Below are 19,242 nucleotides of genomic sequence, written 5' to 3' on the forward strand. Positions count from 1 at the left end.
CCGTGGCTAAGACTTCCAAGACTGTGTTGAATAGGAGTGGTAAGAGTGGACAGCCTTGTATTGTCCCAGTTTTTAGTGGGAACGTTGAATACTATGCTGGCTGTAGGTCTGTCATATATAGCTTTTATTATGTTGAGCTATGTTCCATCTATATCCACTTTGGTGAGTTTTTACCATAAATAGGTGTTGGATTGTATCAAATGCTTTTTCTGCATCTATTGAGGTGATTATGTTGTTTTTGTCCTTTGTCTTGTGTATGTGATGTATTACATTGATTAATTTGCATATGTTGAACCACCCTTGTGTCCCTGGGATGAACCCCACTTTATCATGGTGTATAATCTTTTTTATGTGCTATTGGATTCTATTTGCTAATATTTTGGTATGGATTTTTGCATCTATGTTCATCAATGATATTGGTCTGTAATCCTCTTTTTTTGGTAGTATCTGTCTGCTTTTTGTATCAGGGTGATGGTGGCTTCAAAGAATGAGTTTGGGAGTATTCCATCCTTTTCAGTCTTCTGGAAGAGTTTAAGAAGGACTGGTATGAGTTCTTTGCATGCTTGGTAGAATTCCACAGTGAAGCCATCCGGTCCTGGACTTCTATTTGTACAGACTTTTTTTTTATTGCTAATTGGATTTCATTTCTAGTGATCAGTTTGTTCAAGTGGTTAGCGGCTTCTTGATTCAATCTTGGTGGACTGTATGTTTCCATAAATTTGTCCATCTCTTCCAGGTTATCCATTTTGTTTCCATATAGTTGTTCATAATATTCTCAAATGATACTCTGTATTTCTGTGTTATTGGTTGTAATTTCTCCATTTTCCTTTCTTATTTTGCTTATTTGTGCTCTCCTGTTTCTCTTCTTTGTTAGCTTGGCCAGAGGTTTGTCAATTTTATTTACTTTTTCAAAAAAACTAGCTCTTGGTTTGATTGATATTTTTTCTATTTTTTTTTTTTAATCTCTGTTTTATTTATTTCCTCCCTGATCTTTATTATTTCCTTCCTTCGGCTGACTTTTGGGGTTTTTTGCTCTTCTATTTCTAGTTCTTTTAGCTGGTAGATTGGATTGTTTATTTGAGATTGTTCTTCTTTTTTGAGGAAGGCCTGTATCACCATAAACTTCCCTCTTAGCACTGCCTTTGTTGCATCCCATAGATTTTGTGTGGTTGTGTTTTTGTTGTCATTTGTCTCAAAGTATTTTTTAATTTCATCATTGACCCATTGGTTTTTTTTTTAGTAGCATGTTGTTTAAATCTCCATGATGTCATTTTTTTCTCCTTTGTTTTTCTGTAGTTGATTTCTAGTTTCATGGCACTGTGGTCAGAAAAGATGTTTGACATAATTTCTGTGTTCTTAAAATTGTTGAGGCTTCTTTTGTGCCCAAGTACATGATCAATTCTAGAAACTGTTCCATGTGCACTTGAAAAGAATGTGTGTTCTGTTTTTGGGTGTGTGTGTGTGTGTAATGTTCTGAAAATATCCACCAAGTCTAAGTTTTCTATTGTACCATTTAGTTTCTCTGTTTCCTTATTTATTTTCTGTCTGGAAGATCTGTCCAGTGATGTTAGTTCAGTGTTAAAGTCTCTGACAATGATTGTATTCCCATCAGTTTCCCCCTTTATCTCTGTTAGTAATTGCTTTATGTACGTAGGTGCTCCTATATTGGGTGCATATATATTAATGAGTGTAATATCCTCATTTTGTATTACTCCTTTAATCATTATAAAATGTCCTTCTTTATCTTTCTTTATGGCCTTTGCTTTAAAGTCTATTTTGTCTGAAATCAGTTGTGCTAGTCCTGCTTTTTGTCATTTCCATTTGCATGGAATATCCTTTTCCATCCTTTGACTCTCAATCTATGTGTGTCCTTCTCCCTGAAGTGGGTCTCTGATATGCAGCATATTGAAGGTTCTTGCTTTATTATCCAGTCTGCCATTCTATGTCTTTTGATTGGAGCATTTGGTCCATTGACATTTACAGTAATTAATGATAGATGTGTGTTTATTGCCATTTTGAACTTATTTTTGCAGTTGATTTCTTACTTCCTCTTTGTTACTTTCTTTTTCTTTTGTGGTTTGATAATTTTCCTTTGTATTATATTGGATTTTATTTAGCTTTTGTGACTCTGTTGTAAGTTTTTGCCTTGTGGTTACCCTTTTTTGCATGTATATTAACCCATTACTGTAACTGTTTGTATTAAACATATAGTAATATAAGCTCAAACCCATCCTACTGAGAACAAAATTTTCTAAGAGGAAAAAATATATATATTTTTTTGCTTCCCTCTCCCACTCTTAATGATTTAGATGTCTTCTTTTACAATTTCATGTATTTCTTATCCAGTCATCTGTCAATGGACATTTAAGCTGTTTCCATGTCTTGGCTATTGTATATAGTGCTGCTATGAACATTAGATGCATATATCTTTTTAAATTAAGGTTCCCTCTGGATATATACCCAGAAGTGGGATTGTAGGATCATATGGTAAGTCTATTTTTAGTTTTTTTGATGAATCTCCATACTGTTTTCCATAATGGCTGCACCAAACTACATTCCCACCAACAGCGTAGGAGGGTTCCCTTTTCCCCACAGCCTCTCCAACATTTTGTTTGTGGACTTTTTGATGATGGTCATTCTGACTGCTGTGAGGTGATAACTCATTATAATTTTGATTTGCATTTCTCTTACTATTAGTGATATTGAGCATTGTTTTCATGTGCCTATTGGCCATTTGTATGTCTTCATTGGAGAATTGCTTCTTTAGGTCCTCTGCTCATTTTTGGATTGGGTTGTTTGTGTTTTGTCAAGGTGTATGAGCTATTTATATATTCTGGAAATTAAGCCTTTGTCTGTTGCATCATTTGTAAATATTATCTCCCATTCCTAGGTTGTCATTTTGTTTTGCTTATGGTTTCTTTTCCTATGCAAAATCTTATGAGTTAATTAGGTCCTATTTATTTTTGCTCTTGTTTCTACTGTCTGGGTAGACTGCCCTAGGAGGGCATTCCTAAGATGTATGACAGAAGTTTTGCCTGTGTTTTCTTCTAGGAGATTTATCATGTCTTGTCTTTTATTTAAGTCTTAAGCCATTTTTAGTTTATTTTTGTGTATGGAGTGAGGGAGTGTTCTAACTTCATTGATTTACATGCTGCTATCCAGTTTTCCCAACACCACTTGCTGAAGAGAGTCTTTTCTCCATTGTATATTCTTGTAAAGGCCATTTTTAAGGCTAAACTTCAGCTAAAATTCAATCTAGCCAAATATGTTTGTGCCTGGTAGGAATTTAGTAAGTCACTTGGGTGCCAGATAACTGTAACATCTACATTACTTTCCGTCTCACACAGCATAAGTGAAAGCAATGAAGAAATCTGCTACCTGTATTATTATTTTTTTAAAGCATTCTATATACAAAAGATAAGAAAGGGAAAGATAAAAAAGGGGAAGGGAGGGTGAGAAAGGAGAGGAAAGCAGATAGACAGATAGGCAGATAGACAAACTCTTACCTTGATAATAGTAACGTCTACTCTGTGTTCTCTGTGTGGGTGCGGGGAACAGGAGATGCCTGGTGTATGTCTCCCCAACTTTTCATCTTCTCTAAGCAGAGTGTCTTCAATCACTCTAATTCTTTCCACTTAAGCGGGTCAAAATCAGAAAGGGCTGCATGATGAAAAAATACTGCTTGGTATCTTCGCATGTATTGCTCTTTCAGATGGATGTATGACCGTGAACTGAAAAAATGATCAAAACTTTTAAGAGATCTCATCCCACTTAATCACTGTACTGTTAGCCATCGTGTATTATCAAAAGTCACAGCCCACTTGTACGGCACCATGTAGCAGCGCAGGCCTTGCTGAGGAAACGCAAGAAGGACCCAAGTCTTTTTAAAATTCAACCACAGGTGCAGATTCTCACACCTCTTCATACCCATTAATGCTAATTCCAAAGTTGAAATCTTATACGGTCCTGTCTGATGTGAAAATTGGAAGTTTCCATTATGTTAAGGCAACAAGAATGTATAAAAATAAAATAAAGCTATAGGATGTTATTCCATAAATAGAGAACTTCAAAAAAGTCACCACAAATCACAGTCACTTGGCCCATATTCTCATACTATATTCTGTGTTATGATATACTAGGGTAGGTGTTTACCAAATTAATTAAACATAAGATCACACACACCCAGATTCACACAAAGTGCATGTGAAACTAGTGAAATCTGAATAAGGTCTGTATTTGAGTGAACAGTATTGTACCAGTGTCAAACTCTTGGTTTTGTAAGATGTTATCAATGTACTGTGGTTTTGTAAGATGTTATCACTGGGGAATGATGAGGTCAGGGTACACAGAAGTCCTCTGAGCTATTTTCATAACTTTTTGTAAAACTTAAACTATTTAAAAATTAAAACTATTTCAAATAATTTTTAAAGGCTAAATCATAGCCATATTTGATATTTTCATTAACATTTCAATGTATGGTTCACCCTTGAACAACTCTGGGGTCAGGGGCGCTGACCTGCCAACGTGCAGTCAAAAATCTGCCTTTAACTTAGACTCCATCCTTGCCATATTCAGGTCCTCCATATCCCTGGTTCTATACCTGGGGATTCAGCCAACCTCAGATTGTGTAGCAGTGTTATTTACTGTTGAAGAAAATATGTGTATAAGTGGACCCACGCCATTCAAACCTGTTGTTCAAGAGCCAACTTCATAATGAATTTCAAAGGAAACAGTTATCTTTAACAATTTTTATAATAAAATGAGTTTTGTATACTGCTAGCAAAATTTTGCCAATTGCGTTCACAATCAAGATGTAGGCAAGTGGCAAAAGTGTAAATATATCTATTACAATTGTTTCCTAGCAAAGAAGCAAATTAAATGTTGGAACCTCGTGTAGATGGCAAGAATTGCCATGGATTTTTATTAAAAGAAGATTGAAGAATTTGTCATAGCTTCTTAGCTTCTCCAAAAACTCAGAGGTTTTCCTGCGTGGTAACTGAAGTGCTCTTAAAATAAAACACTGGAAAACAGGTTTTCTGATTGTAACTCATGAAAAAGAGTCCATTTTATATTCCAATTTTATTCACCTTTTCTGAATCACAACATTAATCTACTGGGGATAATCTAGATAGTATATTTGAAATTCCATTTATTTTTTCCTATTGATATGCATGTATTACACTTGAATATAATACAGAGTTTCCAGTGTTGTTTTAAAGGACATAGTTTAAAAAATGAGAGGCATGATCTATAATTTCAAACTAACCTAGGACAAATTCATAATTTCCAAAATAACAATAGTTTTTCACTTTGTTCCAAAGAAACTAACGAGAATATGACCGATGCAGAAACTCCAGCACAACTGTTCCTCCTTTCTTCCGGAGTTCATATCATCTTGAACCATTGTGAAAACCACTGAGCCATCTGACTTTATGCATAATTAAAATGGAAGGAAAAAGTCATTTCATTCCATGGAACTGTGGGGCAGTATACTTTCACTCAAAGTCAAAAGCATACTTTCCAAAATTTTTTAAGCAAATTTTACACTTTTATTCATTCTGCCAACAAAAGATTCTGAGTAATGTATTAGTCTTTCAAAGTTGTTACCAACTTCCCCCGGAGAGCTTTGGTCTGTATGTCAGCCTCCGTCATGGAAATCGGCATATACCTAATTGGCCATGTCAGTGAGTTTTAAAAATATCAAAGATGTCCACACTGTCTTTAACATAATGGAACTTCTAATAGGACAGTTTCTGAAGTATCTGCCTATCAGTCTAAGATGAGTAAAATACAGACTCCTCTCCCTTTAAATTCCTTCAAACTATACATTTGCAGAATATTATTACAGAATGGCTATGCAATTTCCATTCTTCTCTCCTAGCCCATCACAAAATGAAACAAAATAACAGTAGTATAAAATTATACATTCTGTGAATAACTTAGAAAAAAGTACATACATGTTTAAGGCCTTTAAATATTTATAAGAGTCTCCTATAGAACTGAAAACCACACATGTTAAAAGGACTACAAAAACGTGGACAAAAACTGACCAAAGAAAGTGTTCGAATGGGGCAACTTTAAGCAAATATTTATAAATTTGAGACCAAGGAAAAGAACAATTTATTCTAGGAACAGACTGAACAAACAAATATGTAGGCATTCAAACAGTCATTGGGATCAAGCAAGAGGCAGTCTTTTTAAAATGAGATAGAAAGGACAGTTTAAAAAAATACTGGAAGAAATCTAAAAGAATAACTTTCAAGCTATGAAATCATAACCCACATGCATCCTTGGCAATTTGTTCAAACTGAAGGTTGCCTAAATTCCTGACTGCTCACTGCTGATTTCTGTGAAGGGGAAAAAAGTAAAGAGAAAAATGAAAGAAAAAGCCCACTTAAAAAAAAAAAAGCAAACCTGAAAGGGAGAGTACTCTAGAGGTACAAAGAGTTGTATATGATGGAAATGGTAATTCAGTTCTAAATACTACCTACGTAACTGGCGGAGAGCAGCAGCAGCGTGTTAGCCTTGGGGAAACAGTCGGCTTGTCTATACATTCTTATATGATGGATGTAGTCAGATAACTATTACTTGCCAACAGTAATTATTATCAATGTATATATATTTCCATTCCTTTAACAAAAGCAACTTTAAGATGTTAAAACATATAGGCTTTCAGAGCTCCGAGATAAGGATACAAATCAAACTGTCTCAGTCTACACCATGCCAGAAGAGAATTGCACAAAGGAGATGTCACTGAAGCCACGTGCAGTCCGCCAGCCAGTGAGCACAGGCCCCAGCGGCAGGTCCGTGGCAGAAGGCCAGTGCACTTGGGAGACTTTCAGAAACAAGGAAAGCAGTCACATTTGGAGCCAAGAGCCCAAAAGGTAAGCGTCTCTGACAGTATCCGCAAACACCAACTCTTCACCAACTCTCCAGATAGCAACTTCAAATTCTTTTAGCAAATCCAACTATACAAATTGAACACAGTTCAGATCTGAGGAGATCTCCATGATAGAGAAGTTCGTGTCTGACTTTAAAAAAGTCTGTTTCCAAGAAGCAGTTGGTTATGAGCCATGAAATCCCCTGGAAATAATAGACTCCGGAGTGCCTCTTCTGAGTGGTATAAAAATCTTTCTCACCTCAGGAGTTACGTTTCTATGTATATGTTCAATGTAATCAGCCTTGAGGATCATTTGATTTTATCCTTGGTTAATGGGTTACCTACAAAAGAAGAAGAACATATAATCGTAACAGCTATCAGCTTAAAACTCTTACACAAGTTGAGTATTAATAGGTAGCTTAAAATGCGGGTCATTTCCTACAGCAAATAAATTACTGAATTGTAGACGACTACCATATTCAGGTATTTTTAGCTTATTAAAATATACTATTTTCTCTGTCATTTTGTAATATAAAAGTATTATACATTACATAAAAAGTATCATATAATTAAAATATGTAATGAAAATATTACATAATTTAAAATATTATGTCTCTAAAAAGAGCCACTTGCACAATTACCCAAATGACTCCGACTGTGACCAGGAAGATCTTAACTGGTGACGCTGTTACTTTCAGAACCACAGAATGATTCTGGAAGCCCTGTTCTTCGCACAGTCCTGGTGGGCAAAACCCAGAGATCATACACATCATGCAGGAGTCAGTGGAGAAACACCTTGTTTGCAGGAATACAGTCAGACCACAGCTTCAAGAAAGCCCTGGGGAATTAGCTCCATAAAATCCATTCCTGAAGTAATTTAAAAATTGAGTGTTTGACTCAATTATATTTCAGAAAACTAACTATTCATAAGGACAAACAATATTCGGGGAGAAAAACAAGGATCATACAATGTTTTACCAAATTTTAAAGGTGCCCAAAGTTTCTCATGAAATTGATTAGAGCAGTATTATTAATGCTATTATAAATTTTATGGAGGCAGATTCACACTGGATTTTCATACCTGCTCAAGTCCAAAGAATGTTTATATACAGGAAAAAAATAATGGCTAGCTAGAATACCTGACACATATATATAAATATGTATCTTTATGCATGTGGAAGAAAGATGATACAGAAAAAGGACAGAGGTTTCTGCGGTGTCAATGAATTTCTGGTTATGCTCGTGATATCACGGTACTCAGAGTTCCCTAACAGTTCTTTTCCAGCAATGGTTATAACAAAACGTGCATTTTAAAAAATTATTGTGGATACTTTGGTTTTACTTCATTAAGTGACAGAGTTACTTATCCTTTCATGAAACACTTGCCCAGAGACTTTTTTGTTTCATTTTTTGGCCGTTGTTTGATCAACTATGGAAAAGAGAAACACTACAGAAAACAATGAAGCCAGCTCCAGCCTGTGCTCGGCCATGGCTCGTCTCCGGTTCCACTGCAAAAGGAAGGTGCAAAACTCAGTGTTTGTTCTGCGCGGAGGCAGCCATCCTGCTTGGGTGTCTTCGGTCAGTCGGTGCTCGGTCCCACAGACGGAGCCTCTGCCTGCACACTTCCCCGCCCAGAGAGACGACGGAAGGAATGGAACTGCAGATGGGAGGACACAAACACACGAAGGGCCTGCTGACCTCTAGAAATTCGGGGAGTGGGGGATAGCTTAGGGCAGCAATACTATGATCTGTTTGTCGGACGTTCAGTGGTCATTTTACACAAGTTGTGTGAAGGGCCCTCAGCCTGGGAGTCAGGGTAAGAAGAACGTGGGGAGGAAGTATGACTATTTCTACGGACATTCTGTCACAGGTTGCTAATGAAGATACCTGACCGTTGTGACAACTACAGGAGTGTTATTTTGATGATCAACTTTTCTTGACAAACATGGATTTAACATGGTCTTTGATTTCCACTGGCTCAGAAGATTCACTGCCTTTTCTAAAAATTTCTCTCCTTTGCACGAATAATTATGAAACGTAATACGGGGACCCGTGCTTGAAATGACAGGAAACAAAGAAGAGAAGAAATGGTTCAGCCTCAGGGAGGATTCAGCACAGGCAACTGGAGGGGCGTGCTGCAGTGACTCCGTGACGGCGAGGGACACGTCCTCTTGAGCCATCGCAAGCCCGGGTTCTAAGTTCCCTGCTGGTGAGAGCAGCGGGTGCATCCTTACATCTTCATTCCAGGGTAAGTACTTAATCCTGCTGGTTTATATAAAGCTGGGGAGTGATTCTCTCCAACTATTTATTTATATTTAAAGCTTTAGCTTCACATCATTTTATAAATAGACATCAAATTGACAGGCTAATACCAAAGGCTGATGTACCTGGAATACATTTTCTTTGACCTCAGAGAAAACATGTAAGCATACATATAAACACACATAATTATACAATCCATATCCTCAAGAATATCATAAACGTACACTTTTATTATGATGTGTTTTTATCAGCTAAAATAACTGCTAGAAAACCAAAATTTAAACATGACTAAAAGAAGTGATTGTCTAAATGAGCATGGATTGAAAGATAACTTTTCCTTATTTTATACAGTATTTCCTAGTTTCCTAGTTTGTTAATCCCAAAAATATCCACATTTTATGAGATGAAGAGTAACGGACAATTTTATTTTTGATTTGAGTTTGATCAGAGGACCACCATGGTTCGGCATACAGGGTTCTGGATTTAGGTCAGTGTGGCAGTAATCCTGCTGACACTGGCTGTGTCATGCAACCTTGGGGCTCCTCAGCTTTCCCATATATAAAATGGGTATAATCCTGTTAGCCTCACTGTGAGGATCAAATATTATATATTCACGAAAGCCCGGCCTTGCCATCTCTGAAGTACTATAAAAATAAAAGTTTTAGAGTTGCGTTTAGTTGTTTTTTAATGGGTAAATCTTGAACAAGAAAACCACTAAAAGCAGAATGAGAGGTTCACACTAACATTCAGTCAAGTTAGAGGGCTACACTTAAGGAATTCAAACAAAGGCTAAGTCATACTTTCAGTGCAGTATAAATAAGAACGTATGTCAGCTCCCTCCCTGACAACCTCCAGATTTGTACCAAATGAAACAGCATAGCCAAAGATTTAAGAATATATAGAAGATGATTCTAAATACAGGTACGTTATCACCAATTTTTATCACCTAATATGCAAGATACAAATAACATTTTGAACTTACTGTCTCAAATTTAACACAAAAAAGCCATTTTATGGTTTACGTGCTCATTAAGTCCAAGTGACTCACGTTTAAATTCTGACATGCTAATGAGGGGAAAGCAATTGTCGTTTTATCCTTTATAGATGACAAACTGGAACTTCCTGACACCAAAGAGTTGCTTAAATAATATACAATCCAACATTAAAAATTTTTGCTTTCATTTAAAAATAAGTTGTTAATATACCATATTAAGCACTGCCTTATTTTTTGAACTTGTAAAACTTACGTTCTAAGCAGGCTTTTCAGCAAGTTTTCGGTGACTAAAAGCAGGAGGTGGCAATAAAACCACTCTTACAGGATAGGAAATAGCATGTGCTACCATGAATTCACTGTCTGCTGGGTCAGAGGGTGATAGACATAAAATACTGCATGAGGGAGAGAAATGGTCCTACCGTCATTACGGTTATGCCTTAAGCTTCACACACTATAATCACTATCCCAGTAAATCTGCCGTTCCAAAGGCAGAATTTTACACAGCGGTTCTTTTTTCATGCAAATTGCATTTGTGTGCTGCACACTCGCCAGTTCAGTAAGTGAAGCTACTCAGCTGCTGAACACACACTAATTATTATTATTATTATTATTATTATTATTATTATTATTATTATTATTATTATTATTATTAATTAATTAATTATTTCTAGTCACAAGCACAAAGCCATCTTGGTAATGATCCACCAGATGAAGACACTAATCTGGTAATATTAAATAAAAAGCACTGAGTCTTTAAGATAAGAGCATCCATTCATTTCTCCCAGCCCAACAAACCTATTATAGGCCCCCAGGGAGATTTCTCAATAACTTATGCTAACATTATGTCTTTTAGATCTGTTCACCAATTTAAATTGAGAAAAATAAAAGCAGGTAGGGGGCTTATATATTAAATCTGAAATGAAGTCAACGATGTTATACTGTTTTCATTTTGTATTTTGAGCATCGTGTTGTATCCTTTGCCTATCTTCAAGGTAAGATGAGTTAGAAAAGTTAAAAGGGAAGGAAATTCAAGAATCTATTCTGTCCCCAAGTGTTAAAGACGCTTTTATAAGAGTTCTTAAACGTGTTATATTCATGGAGACTATAGGCCTGTTTTTCCCCTGTTCAAGTCATGCTGACTAGGTTACCCACGGAGGCAACACAGGATGGTGAGAGGCGTTGATGACAGTGTGGGTGCTGTAGACAAATGGCCTGGGTGCAAATCTCTGCCTTATCACTTTCTAACACTGTGGGGTTGGGGTTGAATAAATTATTTAACCTCCTTGAGCCCTAGTCTCCCCCTGTGGAAATGGTATTATCAGCCCTCATACGGTTCCTGTTGTGATTAAATCAGGCAATCTCTGCAATGTGTCTGTCCAGGCAAATGCTTTTAAAATAGTAACAGGTGGCAGCGGTAGTAATTCCCAAAGGGACACACAAGGCTACACAAGACATCTACGGGAGGGGGCGTTACTTGTTGTTTCTCCAAAAAATTGATTTAATTAATTTTCTGTGTCTTACAGAAACTGATCTTGCAGTTATTCATGTCACAGGCTTATTAATCATGAAAGTCATTTAACAAGAATGGATCACTGCTGTTTTGGCTGGATTGGAGAGGCTGGGCTTTCGGACAAGGTAAGGGAGAGTATGGAGTGGTTAGAAAGGATGCGATTTGAAGCCAGGCTGTCCAGGTTCGATGATTAGTTGTGCTGATGACTCAGCGTGTGACCTGGAGTAGAGCAGCTGTATTTTACATCATAAGGCTGTATGAGTGGAGGAATATTGGTCAAATGCTTAGAACTTATGTTCTCAGGCACATAATACGTATTATGCAGTAACTGTTAATTTTCAGATATAGGTACATTTCTAGGCACCTGAATGCACTGAATTCCTAGCTTTTGCCCTCCTCTTTAGTTCTGAGCATACGTTACTAGTCTTCATAAGCACATTCTTTGTCTTTCTAATGGGGCCAGCTGCCAGTGGACTCTGCATGCAGGAAAAATATTTGAGAAATTAGTACTACACTTTAGCTATCTTGGCTTAAAAATACATGTGGTACAAAATGCAGATTTGTAAATGTGCTTATTCATTATGGATGGTTCCCCGGATACTGTATTTCTCTGAGTTCTAGCCCATATCCCAGATTTTTTTTTTTTGGATTTCAGTTGTTCACTTTGCCCATCCACATAAATTTGTGAACTCACTGCCAAATTTCTACATCAATGTGAATCTTACCGTTTTAGCTTAATTTATGAAAAACTATTTTTTCCCAGTGTGGTTATTAAAATCTTGTTATGAGGAACTACTGAACAATATTTACACTCCCGTGAATATAAAATAAGTCATATACACACAATAGAAGAGACAATGCATTATGAACATTACAAGTCAATTCCATTTTTTTAAAAAGTTAAATTGTCACTGAAATACTTATTATGGAAGTAGTTTTGGACTGCTGGGCATTCTATAAACAACTGAAAGGCACTGAATCTGTGGCAATATTTCTGAAAGGAGGCAGCAGGTTTAAATGCAGCGCATGTCCGACTTCTGTAATCCAGCTGCTTAATAACATCATAGATAGGCACCATTTCAGACTAGCATCCCATTACATAAATTTCACTTCCCTGATAGAGGTTTGAAAGGAAGACTAGAGCACCCTCATAATCCTAAGTGCTGATTTGAATGAACTTTTCCTTGCTTGGAATATAACCGCTGCTTCACTACAAATGCATTTTTTTTTAATGTAGCTCTTCCAAGTGCAGGAATTAAGCTCTGGCTTCACTTTTTGTGTAGTGAACGTGCAATTAAAACATCATTACTCTGTAGTAACAGGTTTTCTCATTTAACCTGGTGAAAAGCTGCCACTGAGTTGGTCATAACTGTACTTGAATGCACTTGTCCTTCCGTAAAGCATCTTATGCAACGAGGTATTATGAGATGAAAGACTCCTATTGGTCCTAAATAATCATTTAAGAGCAGGCTGACCAGACAGCTTTTAAGCATAGATAGAGGAGGCAGTGTAAGGCAGTGATGTACGAATTGCTTTCATAAACATGCTCACCTAAACGAAAAGTTAGGCTGTATTTTACTCTCATGGTGATGGACGTGATTCCCATAAGCCCTGAAAACTACTGGGTTTTCATACCACCATTTAATTTTCCTTCCTAAGAATGGCTGTTGCTGCAGACTGACCTCAACATTTATCTTAACATTTAGGGCACCAAAGCCAATCTGTTTAACACTTCTGCTGGGGTCAACATTTCCACTGAGGGACCTTGTTGTCTGTTCTATGAATTCTCAAAAAAAATGCAACCACTTTGGGTAATTGGAAATACAGTCATTTCAAACAACACAGCATTTCTGTGGTTAATAGATGACACTGAGGTGTAGCTCAGTGTGGGTCCATGAGGGGAAACAGAAAATGGTCTAGAGTCCAGTTGGCTGGACTCAGTGAGTTGCTAATTCCCTTCTATCCCTCAGCTGTTACGACTTTTCTTATGGACTAATTCCTACTTTGTCCTGATGACCTGAACCCATGGGTGGTATAACTGCAGTGTAGACTTCATCTTTCTTTTTTTTTTTTAAACTTTTTTTTATTGAATTATAATCATTTTACAATGTTGTGTCCAATTCCAGTGTAGAACACAATTTTTCAGTTATACATGAACATACGTATATTCATTGTCACATTTTTTTCGCTGTGAGCTACCACAAGATCTTGTGTATGTTTCCCTGTGTTATACAGTATAATCTTGTTTATCTAGTCTACATTTTGAAATCCCAGTCTGTGCCTTCCCACCCCCTGCTCCCTTGGCAACCACAAGTTTGTATTCTATGTCTATGAATCTGTTTCTGTTTTGTATTTAGGTGTTTTTTGTTTTTTGTTTTTTTTTTTTTAAGATTCCACGTATGAGCGATCTCATATGGTATTTTTCTTTCTCTTTCTGGCTTACTTCACTTAGGATGACATTCTCCAGGAGCATCCATGTTGCTGCAAATGGTGTTATGTTGTCGGTTTTTATGGCTGAGTAGTATTCCATTGTATAAATATACCACCTCTTCTTTATCCAGTCATCTGTCGACGGGCATTTAGGCTGTTTCCATGTTTTGGCTATTGTAAATAGTGCTGCTATGAACATTGGGGTGCAGGTGTGATTTTGAAGTAGGGTTCCTTCTGGATATATGCCCAGCAGCGGGAATACTGGTTCATATGGTAAGTCTATTCCCAGTCTTTTGAGGAATCTCCATACTGTTTTCCATAATGGCTTTACCAAACTGCATTCCCACCAGCAGTGTAGGAGGGTTCCCCTTTCTCCACAGCCTCTCCAGCATTTGTCATTTGCGGACTTTTGAATGATGGCCATTCTGACTGGTGTGAGGTGATACCTCATCATAGTTTTGATTTGCATTTCTCTGATAATTAGTGATATTGAGCATTTTCTCATGTGCCTATTGATCATTTGTATTTCTTCTTTGGAGAATTGCTTGTTTAGGTGTTCTGCCCATTTTTGGATTGGGTTGTTTGGTTGTTTCTTATTAAGTCATATGAGCTGCTTATATATTCTGGAGATCAAGCCTTTGTCGGTTTCATTTGCAAAAATTTTCTCCCATTCCGTAGGTTGTCTTTTTGTTTTACTTATGGTTTTCTTTGCTGTGCAGAAGCTTGTAAGTTTCATTAGGTCCCATTTGTTTACTCTTGCTTTTATTTCTATTGCTTCAGGAGACTGCCCTAGAACATTTTTGAGATGTATGTCAGATAATGTTTTGCCTATGTTTTCTTCTAGGAGATTTATTATATCTTGTCTTATGTTTAAGTCTTTAATCCATTTTGAGTTTATTTTTGTGTATGGTGTGAGGGAGTGTTGTAGCTTCATTGATTTACATGCTGCTGTCCAGGTTTCCCAACACCATTTGCTGAAGAGACTCTTTATTCCATTGTATGTTCTTGCCTCCTTTGTGGAAGATTAGTTGACCAGAAGTTTGTGGGTTCATTTCTGGGCTCTCTATTCTGTTCTATTGGTCCATATGTCTGCTTTTGTACCAATACAATGTTGTCTTGATGACTGTAGCTCTATAGTATTGTCTGAAGTCTGGAAGAGTTATTCCTCCAGCCTCTTTCTTTTTCTTCAGTAATGCTTTGGCAATTCTAGGTCTTTTGTGATTCCATATAAATTTTATTATGATTTGTTGTAGTTCTGTGAAGTATGTCCTGGGTAATTTGATAGGGATTGCATTAAATCTGCAGATTGGCTGGGCAGTGTGACCATTTTAACAATATTGATTCTTTTAATATAGGAGCATGGGATATCTTTCCATTTTTAAAATAGACTTCATCTTTCTAAAAAGCCTCGATGAGGATGCAGAACTAGTGAGCTTCTGCCCCAAACACAACATCTGTCAGTGGCTCTCAGCTTCCTGTGTGATGCAAAGGCGCATCTCTGGAAATGAGTTTCTCGAACAGGTGGCCCTGCACCATTTCTTGGAACTTTGAGACCCACACAGTACGCCTGCCATGAACCCCTCTATATGACTCATGAAAGCAGAGGACGGTTGGCATTGCCGACTATGCACGTTCATCCACTCAGAGACAGATGAACTGATTCAGGGTGATGTTCGCTATTAGCAAAACAACACATTCCCTGATGTTTCTTTGGGGAGTTCATACATCCCTTTGGGACATTAAGAACTTTTAAGACTTTCCTTCCTCTCCTGGCCTTCCCCCAATACACACCTTCTGCTTGCTCCAGGTGGGAAAATGACAAAAAGAAACTCAGATAATTTTGAAAGACAATATAATTGGATTACACTGTTTAAATTTCGTTTCCTTAAAGCCCTTAAAATAGGAAACAATTACACTGAACACTTTGAGGAAATCTGAATAGATTTTTAAAGATATTAATTCCATATACCAACAGAGTTCACACATCTTTTAGAGACAGTTGAGACTTGTAACAAAGTTGGAAGGCACTTTACCTGCTAAATCTGATAGTAGATTCTTTTTTTTTTTTTTTTTTTTTTTTTTGTAAAGGAGTAAATTTGAATTGATAGTTTTTATCCAATTTCTGTCACAAAGCCATACTTTAAAATTTCTGTCTGGTCAAGTATCACCCAAGATGACCAATTTCAGCCTCACTGCATATGAGGGCTAACAGAAGTAGCAGTAATAATTGTGTTTAAAAGGTGAGTTTAAGCTAAGTGGAATTGGGGGAGAAGGGTTGAACCTTCAAAGAAATTTGTCTTAGCCTAGAAATCACTGAGAGAGCAACGTTTTCTCTTCACTTCCTGGTTGGTCTGAGTTAGAAACACAGACGGCTCTTGGTAACAGCTTGTCCTTGAGCTACTTGTCTGAACAGAGCATGTGCTGTTGGCATTTGGAAAAGAACCTGGTGTAACTCTTGGCAGGACAAAGTGGGCACCATACCTGAGGTAGCACTTCCTCTCCTTTCCATCCCATCTTCTGCCATAAAATTAAGTTTAGAGATAACCACTCCATATGTGGTACACCTTTGGAAAAAATCTCTGTAAGTTAAAAAAAAAAAAAACTAGAATCCATTTTCTGAAGGACAGGGCAGCATAGGCAGTGATGTTTAATAGGTTAGGAGCTTTTGCCTTTTTTGTACTTCCCAGCTATATTTCACTATTTTAAAAAAAATTAATAATAGTCACAACTCAGTAGTCTCAAATGCCCAAAATTTATCAAAATATGAATCTTTAGCCAAGTCTAATTACTTAGATGCTGGTATGACATAGCTTATTCAATTATGGGGCAATTTAAATATAGAAAGAACGGACCATTAGGTAAGAACACAATCTGCACGTGTTTTATGGAGATTAAGTGAAAGCTTGATGGCTCAGTGCTTTTCATGCTAATTTCCAAATTAATAGGCAGACTGAACACTGACAGAGGTCCACTAACACACTCAGGGTTTTGTGTTATCCATTTCCTATTCTTGGGAAAACATTATGTCAGCTGCAGGGCCACTGCAGGTGACATTATGAGATTCACCAATAATGACATATTGGCTTTTTGTCGCCAGTTTGTTGGCCTTGTATCAAAGAATTATGCTCCCTCCCTTCTTTATAGAAGGTAACTCAGTGCCTTCTTTGCTGACCACTGAGGCAGCTCTTATGACCTTCTGATCCCTAACGCCGCACCGTGTTCATCTTTTCCCCTGCAAGACTCAGGGTGACTGTAGGAAACAGGGGGTTACAGTTAATTCTGTAACACGATGCACACCTGCTGCTCTGTGAGAAATAAACCAAGACGAGAGCTCATTTCTGGAGGTGTTCTGGATCTTTACTCCTCAATGACACTTCTGTCCCTTCCTTAGAATGCCACCAACACTAGGATTTGCCACACTGGTGCTCCAACGTGGGGCCAGAATTTTGAGGGTGGAAAAATCAAGAACTGTCACCAGCACAGCAGAAACCTTCTCTATGTCTCCATTCAAACGTGAAGAGTTTTACACATTTGCCTGAGGAACAAACACCTGTCAGGTACTCCTCTGTCCAACAGATTATTACAGGAAGCAAACCTGGGAGAAAGGGCATTTCAACAAGCATAAAGGGGCAGCAGGACAGTAAGTTCCTTTACCTGTCAAAGCCCACAGTGGGGACACTTCTGCATCTCTCCCAGAGGATTAGAAACAGCTTTTGTGAGAAATTGATACAGGGATGATAAGCCTTTCTTATCAATATTTTGGGAAACATTCGGTACAAACTTGAGTTTTTTCAAAATTGAGGGAAAAAGTACAGTGAAATCCAGAATCATTTTAACATCAAAACATAAAAGAATTGTACAGACAATATTTTGTAGTAACATTCAACGAGAATTCAAAGATTTAATATTTGCAATCTTAACCATTCACAGGTTGCCCGAATATCCGTGTCTACAGTAATTTGCTGAAGCATGAACGTGACGCACACACGCTGGGAAGTGGGGCCAAGGCACGGGCATTCGCTTCTCCAGCCAGCTTTGCTGTCTGCTGCTCAACTGTGTCATCTTAGCAGTCTGAATGGGCTTCGTGACTTTTGTAGTTGTAATCCATGACATTTTGGAGATACTTTCAAAAGTTTTCTTGATAATCTGTCTTTCCCAAAGTACTCCAAAGTATGTACTATATCCAAAATATATACTATTTGAATTTCAAATATTTGACTAATCTTTGAGATTATAACCTGAATAATGATGATAAATCATACGAAGAAGCGGCTAGTACTGAGGATTAGATAATAGAGGGTTTTGGTAATAGGAATCAAAAGTAAAGTAAAACATTTTCCTACATAAATTTGAGAGCTCAGGAGAATTAAAATTAATAGCAGAGAAAAAGACAAATCATGTCATAATATTAAAAAAGTATTTCTTAATTTTGAAAAAAAGCTTTTGAGTCTCTGAGCAACAAGAACAGACCCCTCTTCCCCATCATTAGTAATCCTGGCCTCTCCCTACCTAACCAGAAAATGCAAGACTGAAATGACGGTCCGAGGAAGGACGGGACTTTGGGGTTCCAGTCACCACATTTCCTTGACTTTATGCAGTTATATAAGAGCCAGCACAGTCACAAATGGGTCAGCGTCATTATCTGTCGTGGTCGCATGTGACTGAAGACAAAGGCTGAGGCTGGAGGAAATTTAGAGGAGGTTCATATTTCTTATTCAAAGCAAGGAGCGGATGGAGAAATCCACCACTTGACATTTCCAGGCCTGCATTTTCTTCACATGATTCAAACACAGGGAAAGCCTTTCAGGAATGTTCTGCAATTTCAGATCTCCCCAGTGGGTATTTTTAGGAATGGCAGCATACATCTTCTCCAGATGTTTTCTCTCTAATCAGCTCCTTTCTCTCTGCTTCACTGTCACCACCTTCGCGGAGGCCTCTTGGTTGGTACAGCTGAAATAACCCCCTACTCTGCCTCCCTGATTGGTCTCGATCCCTGCAGTTTCTCCTCCTCTCTGCTACCATCATTCTGAAAGGAAAGATCTGTCCTCAGAACAAATGTTCTGATTCATAAGCTGTGGTGACTCGTCCGGTCGGTACTTTGTCCATACTGCTATTACGAGACAGATCTCATCCCATTATTATTTATTAACCTGTTTGTTTTCTCTC

General features: G+C 37.5%; 1 protein-coding gene and 1 long non-coding RNA gene across 3 annotated transcripts in view; one reads left to right on the forward strand and one right to left on the reverse strand.

Annotated features, from left to right (window-relative positions):
• Positions 1-5,012: 5,012 nt before the first annotated feature.
• The window catches only part of TAFA2 (TAFA chemokine like family member 2), a 389,458-nt gene continuing 375,228 nt past the window's right edge, over positions 5,013-19,242 (reverse strand). For both annotated transcript variants that reach the window (XM_074374647.1, XM_010948968.3), the window contains one exon: positions 5,013-7,221. In XM_074374647.1, coding sequence (XP_074230748.1) covers positions 7,210-7,221 — 12 coding nt within the window. In that variant the 3' untranslated portion in view covers positions 5,013-7,209. The remainder of the gene's footprint in view (positions 7,222-19,242) is intronic.
• On the forward strand, positions 7,240-18,298 carry LOC123615015 (uncharacterized). The gene is made up of 3 exons (XR_012510545.1): positions 7,240-9,128; positions 11,660-11,771; positions 17,468-18,298. It is a non-coding gene; the product is annotated as an uncharacterized LOC123615015 (long non-coding RNA).

This window comes from Camelus bactrianus, chromosome 12 (assembly GCF_048773025.1).
Source record: "Camelus bactrianus isolate YW-2024 breed Bactrian camel chromosome 12, ASM4877302v1, whole genome shotgun sequence".
NCBI lineage: Eukaryota > Metazoa > Chordata > Mammalia > Artiodactyla > Camelidae > Camelus > Camelus bactrianus.